The sequence below is a fragment of the Oryza brachyantha genome, chromosome 3 (assembly GCF_000231095.2).
Source record: "Oryza brachyantha chromosome 3, ObraRS2, whole genome shotgun sequence".
NCBI classification, from domain to species: domain Eukaryota; kingdom Viridiplantae; phylum Streptophyta; class Magnoliopsida; order Poales; family Poaceae; genus Oryza; species Oryza brachyantha.
Window position 1 is genome coordinate 14916053 of NC_023165.2, and position 12994 is coordinate 14929046.

The 12994-nt window shown below is 36.5% G+C and overlaps 1 protein-coding gene across 1 annotated transcript; it reads right to left on the reverse strand.

The window, feature by feature from the left end:
• Positions 1-235: 235 nt before the first annotated feature.
• On the reverse strand, positions 236-11665 carry LOC102699491 (cysteine-rich receptor-like protein kinase 41). Its single transcript, XM_006651455.3, has 5 exons — positions 11006-11665; positions 6068-6202; positions 4716-4873; positions 1971-2217; positions 236-575 (listed from the first exon to the last, which is right to left on the reverse strand). The coding sequence occupies exons 1-5, from the start codon at positions 11541-11543 to the stop codon at positions 337-339; spliced, it is 1317 nt and encodes a 438-aa protein (XP_006651518.2). The 5' UTR covers positions 11544-11665; the 3' UTR covers positions 236-336.
• Between the last annotated feature and the right edge of the window lie 1329 nt (positions 11666-12994).

Sequence of the window (12994 nt, forward strand, 5' to 3'; positions counted from 1 at the left end):
TTAAAGAATTAAAGAAAAGTTTTGCAACCATTCAAAGAGACTAGGTCATGTATAGTCCAATTAATCCAATGAGAATACCAAAGTTTCTTATGGTGAAGGGGAGTGTATATGTTTTTTTATGATGGTGAGGTTGTGCTTGAATTACTCCCTAGTACATAGTCATGTTCCCTACAATTATGCAGACACATGTACGTATTTCAGTAAGCATTTTGTGTGATCACAGATTTAATGTTGGTCTCTATCTGATCATGGTATTAAAGGGTGCATAATTACTAGTTTGTGCAATATGTGGGTGTATATATGTGTTTGTCTTTTATTATGCAATAAAACATTTCCTTACGGTGAAAAAACTATAGTCTGAGATCCAGTGTCATCAGCAACAAGTGTTTTAGTTGCGCCAAAGTCTGCTATCTTTGGAGTGAATTCATCATCCAAGAGCACATTGGAAGGCTTCAGATCCCTGTGAATGACAATCTCCCTTGATCCTTCATGAAGGTAGTTGACACCTTTGGCCATCCCATGGATAATCTCTAGTCTCTTTGCCCAATTTAGAGATGCCCGATGTTTTGGTGTACCTAGCAATATTATGAATTAATATTCCTATTAAAATAACTATAAAATTATAGGTGAATGTTTTGGTATACAAGAACTCATGAAGGCTTAAAGGCATTTTCGTACTATGTCACATAATTCTGCAAGCTCAAATAGGACAGCCCCCTTCTTAGCTACGATGTCCTATATGGTGGAAATAAAAATGTAATATTACATTCATTTCAAGTTCTAAGATGTTTTGATTCAAATATATACTAATAAATCTGAACGTATATATACAACTTATACATTGGTTCATAGATAAATACCGTGAATACTAAAACATCTTACGACCTAAAACAGGGATTATTAATGATAATTTTATTGTATTCTCGAATATTAATTTGATGTACCTAGAAGTAACTGTAAAGTATCAGAAATTAACCCTACAAGATATTTATAGGACTATCTCATTATACCTATTTGAGAACCGTAAATTAGTTAAATAAAATAAAAGACATTACATCCAATGAAACCATAATATCAGTTCTTAAACCTCATATTGATGCTTGTGGCAGTTATTCAAGAAGGTGTTGCGAGGTAACATGTAAAAGCTCTTTAAGATTAAAAAGCTGATTTGGTTAAGACATCTTCTTTTGTTTTTTTAGACAACGAGACTTCCTGTTTTGTGGGTGTGAAACATTCTCCAATATATATACACATTTTTTAAAAAAAATCTCCCATATATGGGCTAGGGAATTTGTGCTAACCTGTCAAAAATATGAACTCCATGATTTTCTTTTTCATAAGCTTTGCTAGTAGAATATCTGTTGTTGATTGTTGGGCAACAGTTGGGACTTTTTGGCTTACAAATCTTTGAGTTTCATCAAGTGAGTCAAATGCAGCACACAGTTTGACTTCAGATGTGTCATGGAAAATATTCTCTCTAGGAGCTTCGCACATTATGAAATAAAGAAACAAGAGCTTGGCTATGGTGCTCTCATAGTATTTTGCTACATGTATTACCGTGGATAGAAGAATCTTGGCCTCTGCGTTAGAGTTCTAAAAAATATATTCTATTACTGCTAGTTGATGTGGTGGTATAAATAGAGATCTGATATATTGGATTTAGAAAAACAAATGATCTAGATTAGTTCTAAGCAAGGTAGAACACCAGTAGGTAGCATCATATAACACCCAAAGAAACAATCAATTTGAAAGAGTCGTGGCTTCTCGCGGCGATGTTGTATGTATCTCTTTCAGGTGGTTATGAGCTAGTATTTAATTAATTTAGTATACGGACCAGAATTTATTCTTGGTCCAAATGAATAGAACCTAGCTGCACTCTAGTTTCCCTATTAATTAAACAAAGAGGGAACAAATAAACGCTTGCATTACTCTGCAATATAATCTGCCTATACAACATATAGCATACTCACCGAATATGTAGACATCCAGACTCCTCTTTGGCATGTACTCATACACGAGTATTCTCTCGTCACCTTCAGTGCAGTAGGCGAGGAGCCGGCTGAGGTTGCCATGTCTAAACCTGGACATCAGCTCCACTTCTCTGGTGAAATCATTCAAGCCTTTTGTGGACTGAGCCGATGGTTTAAGCCTCTTCACCGCAATCTTCCTTTGGTAATGTAAATCCCTTGCGAGGACATGATTCTGGGGTAGTTTGCCCTGCATAGTTGGGTAGACTTGAGAGATTAGTGTCTATTTTGGGAGCTAGCTCTCCCAAACAACACTCAGTTTCTGATAGTCTAAAGTTACAAAATATAGAAAATGAACTAGAAATCAAAAGCTAGAAAATCCAGCTTTTCTAGATTCTAACAAGCTGACTTCTCACCGGCTGTTTCTCATAATCTTAAGCTCTTCTAAACAGAAAGTAAATTTCAATATCTATGTCTCATTTTATATGGTTGTATCACTTGCATCTTTCAACTGGCAAACTAATGCTTAATCAATATGTTAGCCCTTACCTAAGTTGAGTAAACTGTAATCTTGATGTAAATTTGTATGAGAGTAAACTATACTCTTCTCTATGATAAATAACTTCTATGCTGCAGAAAGTTCAATTTGTTCACTTAGGCCCCATTTGATATGGCTTCGAACTTCAACTCCTAACTCCAAACTCCTACTCCATTGGGAGCTAACTCCTGTAGGAGCTAGAGAGCAGATTAAAATCGGTTAGCTAGATGAGTCATCTCTAGAACTCTTAAAAGAGAGGTTAGGAAGTAGGTTAACAGTAATACCCTTGTAACTTATTATTCATAATGGAAGACATTCTTTTGGATATAATCTAATACTAATTATTTTTTGTTTAGAACTAGAACCATATAAGTGTATGGTTGTTATGTTTGTCTTAGAGGAAGGATCGTACAAAAAGAGGAGGAGAACATATTAGGGTAGATGAGTGGTAATTTCGCGTAATTACATCTAAAAACTTGAGAGTAATGGGTTTTTTGGCGTGGAGTGAGCTGTGGAGTAGCCAAAACGCAGCTTCACTCTTATAGTTTATTTTTAAGAGTAACTATGCTAACTCCGCTAAAAAAATTGTTTGGCACAACTTCGGCTCCATGTAAGCTGGAGTTGAGAGCTAGAGTTGTGACAAACGAGACCTAGTTATTTGAACCTGTAAATTATTCTCTCTGTTCAGAATGTAAGGTGTTTTTGTTTTATCCAAAGTCAAATTTCTTTATGTTGACAAAATTTGTAGAAAAATACAACAACATCTCCATCACCAAACAAATATATTATAAAAGTATATTTAACGGGAGATTTAATGACATTAATTTGGTGTTACGGATATTATATTTTTACTATATATACATGGTTAAACTCAAAAGAAATTCGTTTAGCTCGAAACCTAAACATCTTACATTTTGAAAATATTACTTACGCCTTCATTCAAACTCATAAGTTTGTATATTTTCACAAGAAATGGTCAATTCCCATTAAAAAAACCACCAATAAAATTCCTCCATTCCAATACAAGGCATGTGCTCTAGCTGTTTCAAAAAGAACTCGACGATGTGGATATTATAATGATTTCCCAAGCTGTGAAGTTAACTTCAATATCTATGTCTCATCTTGCATGGTTGTATCACTTACATCTTTCAACTGGCAAACTACTGCTTAATTAATTTGTTAGCCCTTAACGTAAGTTGAGTAAACTGTAATCTTGATGTAAATTTGTATGAGTAAATTTTACTCTCTTTTTTTATGATAAATACCTTCCATGCTGCCGAAAGTTTACTTTGTTCACTTGGTTATTTAAACCTGCAAATTACTCTCTCTGTTCAAAATGTAAGGTGTTTTGGTTTTATCGAAAGTCAAATTTCTTTATGTCGACAAAGTTTATGGGAAAACATAGCAATATCTTCAACACCTAACAAATATATTAGAAAAGTATATTCAATGGGAGATTTAATAACATTAATCTGGTGTATACTATTTTATTTATAAAATAGAGACCGACTCCGGTGCATTTTACCGGCAATAGAATTTATTCTAAACCGTTGATCTATTTTTATCGGACAGTTGTGATTAAATTATCCTACCAACAATATTAGGTGTAGTAAAAATTTAAAGGGGTAATATTGTCCTTTTTATTGTGATCTTTATTGCTAAAAAAATAAAATTACAAAATACTATTAATCAATTAATTAACAAAGTACCAAAATACCATTTTAAATCAATAGATTAGATTAGTTATATAATACTTAATAATAAAATATACCGGAGAGGGACCCATATTTTTACTATATACTTGGTTAAACTCAAAATAAAATTTGCTTAGCACGAAACCTAAACATTTTACATTTTGAAAATGTTACTTTGCTAGATCTTACGGCTCCATTCAAACTCATGTTCAATTCCCATTAAAAAAAACCTCCAGTAAAATTCATCCATTCCAATAGAAGGCATGTGTGCTATCTGTTTCAAAATAACTCGGTGATGTGGATATTATAATGATTTACCAACCTGTGAAGTGCCAAATAGTAGTCAACAGAAGGTCAATTGTGTCTTGTTGAACCATATAATTCTCCTATTCAGATAAATATATGCAAAGTAAAGCACAAGGTTCACCAGTATTTCCTAAGCCTCAAGACTTCAACCGAAACTGATCGATGTTAATTTTGGGGTTTAATTTATCATGAAACCATGACAAAGTTTACCTTGTAAACAATGGCAAAACCACCTTCACCGATGATATTCCTCTTGGAGAAACCTCCTGTGGCTCTTTCCATTGTAGGCAGATCTATGGAAGCAACGCTAGCAATACGACTTCGTGGTAAATCGACTACCTCATCCGCTGAAAGATGTTCTATTGTACCTGTGCTCAATATTATATAACATCTACAATATATTTTACCACAAAGAAAAGAATCACATTGATAGTTTTATTTAATATCGACCTACCTGTTTTAAGAATGGGCCTGTTTTTGAAATCTGCAAAATATATGATGGAAGGAGTAATTGTATGTTGGCAATGTTAAAATTCAATTTCACTGCTAATTAAGAATGTCCACTGATATCTATATGTAAAATAACAAAACTGAGTAACACCTACTGCTTATGACAGGGATGGATCTACTGCCCAGCGACGTACAACTCTTATCTTTTCGCTTATGCTTATGATTTTGAAGTTTATTTCTAAGTCTTTTTTCTATCACAATTTATTATCTAGCTAGCCTTTGCATTTAGATCATTAAGAACATGTCTATACAAGTTTTATCAACAATCATAAGCAAAAATATGGGGCTGAGGTGGCTGCATTGGCTCGTCAAGCAGATGCGCAACAGTATCTAAATAATGAGATTTGCCTGGGCTCTGAAACTTTTCTAAATCCGCCACTGATTCAAGCCTTACAAAGTCACGAGAGCACTATTGCCTTGTAGCTATGAACTGTGGGGGTAGCAATTCACTTGGGTGTAGTTTAAAGAAGCAAAACCCCAAAAGTTAATTGGTTCATCTTTCCTACATGTGTATGAAACTCTTTTATTTTTTGTTGTAATGACTAGGAGCTGTGGTCACCTAGGAAATGAATGCGCAATGGTAGGATTTGAACCTGCAAGTGAGCAACCTCCTCCGTATTTGTCTCAATTCACCTTGGCCGCGTTTGGCCCCCCATGTTAGTTATCTTATCTCCCTCGTTTTTCGCGCGCACGTTTTCTGGACTGCTAAACGGTGTATTTTTTATAAAAATTTTCTATATGAAAGTTGTTTAAAAAATCATATTAATATATTCTATATTTTTTAATAAATAATAAGTAATTAATCATGTATTAATCTATTACTACGTTTACGTTTTCCGTGCTGAGATAAGTTATCTTATCAGCATTCAAACGAACTCGGCCCTTATGTATGAAACTTTTACTAGTGTAATTTTGTACTTTGTTGGCTTATAGGCATAACACATATATATAGTACAGAATAATTAATGGAAACTTCATTTTTCTTAAATGAATAAAAATGAATAAGAAGGATTCTCTTGATGGCTTTTCCTTTTTTTAAAAAATGCACTTACGGATTTCAGTTCTCCTTTCGTTGTCCATCCTATATTTCAGACGAAAATAAACAATGATCCAAGTTGTTGCAAGTAGGACCCATGGTCGTAGTGATAATGAATTCATAACCAGCCATCGCAACCTGTCAAAAATCACTGATACGTACGTACCATGACAAGCACTAACATTAGAAAACATGTGTATGAAAGGAGTACAAAGAAAAGTATCTATGCATATTTGCTGCCTCTAGTTGCACAGCCACGAGCAACACCCTTCACATGGTTATCACTACTAAATCAGAATCATTTCACTTATGCTTACGGCTGTAGGTCAAGATATAAATTTTAAATCTTTATTTTGATGTATATTCTGTATTTTACAGCATTTACTTTGAATTATTTCAAACAAAACACATATATAGAAGTCTTACCCACAAATTATTTTTTTTGATATGAATAACTATAAACATAAAACAAAATATTGGGCTGCTAGATATTACCACACTGTGATGAAGAAGCATAGAGGCCAACTCACTTAGGCAAGTCTCAATACACGTTTTATGGGGTGTCATTCATATTAAATAAGATGTCATATCAGTAAAATTGCTAACTTAGCAAGGTCATTAAATGAGTGAGTTTCATGAGATGAGAGAAGAGTTTGGGGATGAAACTCATCTAGCTCGGTTACCTAGTTTACAGTCTTGGTAACTATGCCATGAAACTATGCATTGAGACCGGCCTTACGAATTTAGGATGATTTTTCTTGTCCGTCCGTGTGCAAAGGACTCTTTGTTTGCTAATACTATTAGTATTGTTGACCATGATTATATAAACTTTCAGCCCCCATGTTTTGGCTTTTGTTTGCTTATAAGCCATTATTTAAATTTTCAGGCTTAAATTTAAAGTTGATTTTGATATTTTTTTATCATAGTGTATTTTTCAGTTTTGGCTTTTAGATCGCTATGAACACATATATAAAAATTTATTCATGAATTATTTTATGTTTGCAAATACTTCATTTGACCTTTTTTCATTAAAAAGCCTTTGATGGCCCCCAAACCATTATATTTTCAAGAAATATGAAAGCGAGATATGAACGTAAGATATTAGTAATGAATTTTCCACCATAAATATAAAATAATGATATAGCTTCGATGCTAAATAAATTTATTATTCTAAAATATTGTTGATCAAACTATTAAGAGTCATAGTGTGCAGGGATAGGTTAGTCTTTCTATCCCTTGTATTCAGCATATGTTCTCCTTGAGCCTATCTCATTCTCAACGTATATAGTTAATCCCCAAATTCTGTGAGTTGTTATAAAAGCAAAAAAGTTCTAAACCCTAGAAATCGATCTGACTTCTCGCTAGCACACCGACAGTCGCTTTGCCACCAACGAGCCTCGTCTCTCATCACTCATTGTCTTAATTTGTTATGTAGCTGTAGCAGTAAGTCAGCCTCGTCTTCATCAAGTTCCAGCAGTTTTTTTCTGTCGTTCATCTTCACTACCTTCGTGTTCAAGCAACAGAAGATGTACATGCGCCATCGATCGTCGTCTTGCAAGCCATCCCCAAGCTCAATCGGCCAAATTGCTCGTCGTTTCAGCTCAACACCACTGGATCGGATCAAGTGTCTGTGTCTCCAGGCCATGCATGACCACTGCCACTATGGTGCGCTCGTTCGTAGAAAAACCATTTTCCCAGCTGATCGAAGAGCTTTTTCCTATGTAGGTGGACCGAAATTCGGTCCGCTTACGAAGTGGTTATATAGTGGCCTAAAGCGCGCAAAAGTTGCCTGCAAAAACCCATCACCACAGGCGGCCATCTACTGGCTTCTCTGGTTGTCTATCTTCAACGGCAGCACCAAGCCACTGTCGTCCAGACCGTCTTCAAGATGCAAATAAACACTCACCCTCTTAATCACTACTATTGTGCCTATGCTAACGCTACGGCTTAATTTAGTAATGCAAATAAGATATCATAAACTATTTCAAATCCAATCATATAAACCAATCATTTGAAGTCGTTTGCTGTCAAGCATTTGTTAAATCTAATTATTATATAAACAAACACTAGTACAATAGCAGCGAACTACCGGTTAACGGTGACTATTGTAGCTTGCATAGTTAATCGTAGGTTGACACACATTCATACAAGTTTTCAAGTTTGGAAGATAATTCTAGAACTTATAAAACTTAATTATAAGGACAAGTTTATACACTAATTTCAAAACACCATTATCTCCTTGGTTTACAGTTAATAATGTTGGACTTATTAGATGATCTAAGGCTCATCCATAGAATAAACCATAAAAGGACATCAAATAGAAATCATGCATGTGAACTTTAGTACTATCTTATAATCATCATCATCAATCAAGGCCATCAAATTGAAGTTATCATCATTATCAATCAAGGCCATCAAATTGAAGTTATCATCATCATCCATCAAGGGATTATGTACAATTAGTGAAGATCCTTTATAATCATCAATAATATCTCGAATCGATGAAAGGCCAAGTACAAATTGTGAAAGCTTAAGGTGACGAGGGCTAAATTTCAATTCATGCAGGCTCTGATTATCACTTTATTAAGATTAAGGAACGGATGACTTTATTTTCATCCAAGAATTACACATGAACACAACATCATTCAACATAGACTTTGTATTTTAGTTGTATCAAATGCAATGTTATTATATACACATTATATTTGAGTGTGGTTGTTGAGAATAATAGTTTATATTCATAGCGAGTAATAGAAAAACTATATTCAAAATTTATGGAATTTAGAGAGAAAAATGTATGGCAAAAAATAGGAGAACTATTATACAACACCTATTGCATTGATTAGCCTAAACAACACGCCTTATAAATAGGCTTGGGGCGGGTTGGGACACTGATGCCTTGAGGCTGGTGGCTAGAGCCTATGCAATCACCAGTCGGGCAGGGTCAATGACGAGAATGACAGTTCGGGTGCAGCTGTGCAGATGTAGTGATGTTGGTTGTGCGCCTGTGTTGTGCCTCTGTTCATTGGACTATGGCTAGGGTCTTCTAGGGTTTACTATTTACATGCTAAATGAGTCAAAGGCCCATAAACTTTAGTGTCAATCCCCCATTATTTTCATAAGTCTACATAAATCGAGGCCCCATGGGTTCTCCGTGAGTGATTTTTCTCCCCCGTCCCTGTCATCAAAAATTCTAGAGCCCCGATCTAAGGCCCCACGAGAAAAAGTTGAGCACCGACACCAACCCCATAGGTGCAGGTCCCGCTAGGTCCCCACTCCCCAGTCTCGACTAGGATATTGCCAAGCCTACTTACAAGCTCCCATCCTCTTCCCCTCTCCTTCTCTCCCATCCCGCTCTCTTCCTAGTGTAAAAGAATTACTCTTATCTTTACCCAAAACAAACAATGGTTATGTGACTAGGATTCCAGCCAAGCCATACCTTTTTCTACTGCTTCTTGTACTTTAAAGAAGAGAAAATCTAACAAATGTCATTGATAAACACTTAATTCTAAAAAATGTCATCAACGAGTGCGAGTTCTAGAAAAGGTCATTGTACAAACGAATTTGTCTGAAAAATATCATCGCCGTTATGGTTCCGTTAGCATTTCTCCGTTAAGTTATATACTGTGAACAATGTATTTAATGGCAAAAATGGATGGAACCCTAACGGCGATGACATTTCTCAGACAAATTTGTTTGTATGATGGCATTTTCTAAACTCGCACTCATTAATAGCATTTCTTAGACTTAGATGTTTACCAATGACATTTTTAGATTTTCTCTTTAAAGAATTACTCCTTTCCCTCTCCCCTGCCCACTCCTCTCCTAATATCCCCTACTAACATAAAAGAATTAGTCACCACCCCTCCTCACACCCTCCTCTTCTATTATCTGATTTAAAATAATAACTCACCATCTCCCACTCCTTACTCTCCTAGTATTTGATTCCGATGTAAAGAGTTACCCAATGTCCTCTTACTCCACTCCTCTCCCTCCTAATATCCCCTTCTAACGTATAAGAGTTACTTATAGTCTCTTGCCCCTATCTTAATCCTCCCCCTCCTAATATCACCTTTTGATGTAAATGTTTACTCATAGTCATTTACCCCACTCCACTCCCTCCCTCCTAATGTAAAAGAGTTACTTATAGTCCCTCTAGCCTCATAATATAAAAATATTACTCACATATCCTCGCCACTCTCTCCTCACCATATAATTTATTTACACAAAAAGGTATTAATTTTTTTATCAGAGAAAAGGGAGTGTGGAGAAAATGGGATGCGATGGGATGGGATTTGAGAGAGGAGAGGGATATACTTTTTTACGTGGAAGAAATGAGACTAAGTTGTTTTTAACACAAGAACGATGCCATGGTGTGGGAATAAAATGGGAGGGGACTACAGACGAGGGGATGGGTCAAGAGCATGGCTACATAACTGATCATCGGTAAAACATATTGGAGTAATTTTTTTATACTATTGTAGGATGGGGAAGAGGAGTGCAGATATTTGAAATATGCTCCTTGATAGTAGTACCGTGAGTAATACTAGCATCTTCATATATACTTTTTATATCTGCATATGCCTATAAGCTAATATTTCAATTTTTAACCTTGAATTTTGAGTTAATTTTGGAGGTTTTTTCATCCCATTTTATTTTTCAGTCTAGATCGCTAAGAACATACATACAAGTTTTATCCATAAATTATTTTTTCTTTTCAAATATATCATTTATGTTTTTTTCAAAAGAAAACAAATGATAATTAAGGGCCTAGATTGTTTTCTTATATAGTAAGAAAATATGGCAGCGTAATACATGCAGTCAGCAGTTTCTATGTGGTAATCAACATGCAATGTGCAGATATTTTAGACCAAAGCTGATGGGGGCAAGTTTTAGTATACCTCGCAGGATTGCAGGAAATGGAACGAACAGTCGGCAAAGAGTACGTTGATACCTGAATAATACGGAGTTTCGGCGCCTGTACCAAGAGCGTGGCAGGGGAGATCGGCAACGGCAACGCACCTCACCCTGCACTTCTGCAGCACGTCCTCGTCGCCGCCGGCCATGTCGTCAACCAGCACGTGCCGGTGCCGCCGCTCCCCGACGCTGCAGAACGACCCGCAGTACGCCTCGGCGTAGAGGCGGCAGAGCGCGGCTCGGAGGGCGGAAGGCGCGGCGGGGTTGCCCCACTCCCACCAAGGGATGCCCCAGACCACAACACCGCCGCGATCGCCGGCGCCCTTCGTGGACGTCGCCGCCATGCGCCCGCCGACGACGGAGAAGCCGCGGATCTGCTGGAGGCTGGGGAAGAGGAGCGCGAAGCTGGCCAGCGGCGCCGCCGGTGGTACGGCTGGCAGCTGGCCGGTGATCGCCACGGCGTGCTCTCGATCATCATGGCTGCCGGTGATGGAGGCGTCGCGTCCGGCGGTTCTGGGCGAGGAGAGGAAGGCGAAGACATGGAAGAGGAGAAGGTAGAATGTTGCTGTCTTCATCTGACCAAGTCTGCATGCGTGGTGCCATGCTGCTCAAGCGCATGAGGTTTAATATCTGGGCACACGTAATTAAGTCGGTTTAACTGTGTCCGTGCTTTGTTTTTTAATTTAAGTTTGGCTTTACTCCGTTTGTTTCATGTTTTGATTTATTTTTTTAAGCTAATTGCTTTTTCTTCAATTTGATATCAAGTTTATTGAAAAACATTGCAACATCGTCTACGCCACTAGATTAGTTAGACTAAATCGCGCTTACTATGTTCAAAAGATACCATGCATCTTAGTAAACTGACCGGTCCATTTTTCAATTTTTAATGGTTTAGATTCCATTTCCAAGCTTCTGATTTGATCATGGAGAGTCATTAAAGTGATCACAGTCATAGGAATCAATGTAGGAATACTTACGTTCTGGCATAAAAATTTGAATATAAAAAGGTTTATATTTTAGAATGGGTCGAGTATATTTGAACAACACAATTTTTTGTTGCAAATTAATGTCGCTAAGTTTTTTTACAAACTTGATCAAATTTAAATAAGTTTAACTTAAAAAGGTTAAAACATCTTATAATCTAAAATAGATATTCTTACGGTCTGAAACAGATACAGTAGTGTCAAAACTCTTGCCTCCTGATTCTCAAATATCAGACACAGGATACTCTCAAATGTAAATACTTTTTTCAAGTTTAGACCGGGCACATTGCCCTCCAGCTCAATCCACCGTGGTTTTGATCCTACATGATGCAAGCTAGATAGTGATACACACATGGTTTCAAACATATATAGCTAGGGACTTGCAGCCTTCTATCATGTAAACTATTATCTGATAAAAAAAAACTTAGTTAGAAAACAACCAAGTTGAGCAATGGTCACGCTAAACTCCTTGATGCAAAGAAAGGGATGTGTCAATAGCTAGCTCTTATTTAAACCAAGATGGATTTTCTTGGTTCTTGCCTTTTTCCCTTCGGAGGTCGGAGGACAGTGTCAGCGTATAGGACATAAGCAAATAACACCGAAGGAAACTAACTAGAAGATGCACGCTACAATGAAGAACATGTTTGCCATGCACAAACAAATATAGCAGAATATATGCAAAAGAATCGGTGGCAAAACAACATTACTATTTTGATATCATGTCAGAGTATGTTAGATCAAATACAACCCGCTTGTCCAAATATACGTTAATGCTTGCATCAATTTTTTATATTTAACATCATTGATTTGACTGTTGATATCATAGAGGATCGGACTTGAACTACACACACTATCCCCCAATCATTTCAAGTGTCAAAACTCATTCTCACTGTCAAGTAGTGAGAACTCAACTACGGTATCTAGAAAACCTAGGGTTGTATGATGCCGTGGGTAGTCGTAGAGATGTGTAAAAGATACGTGTGACACGTAAATTCATATTGGTTCAAGTCCCTGAATGGTAAAAGAAATAATCTAGTTTATCT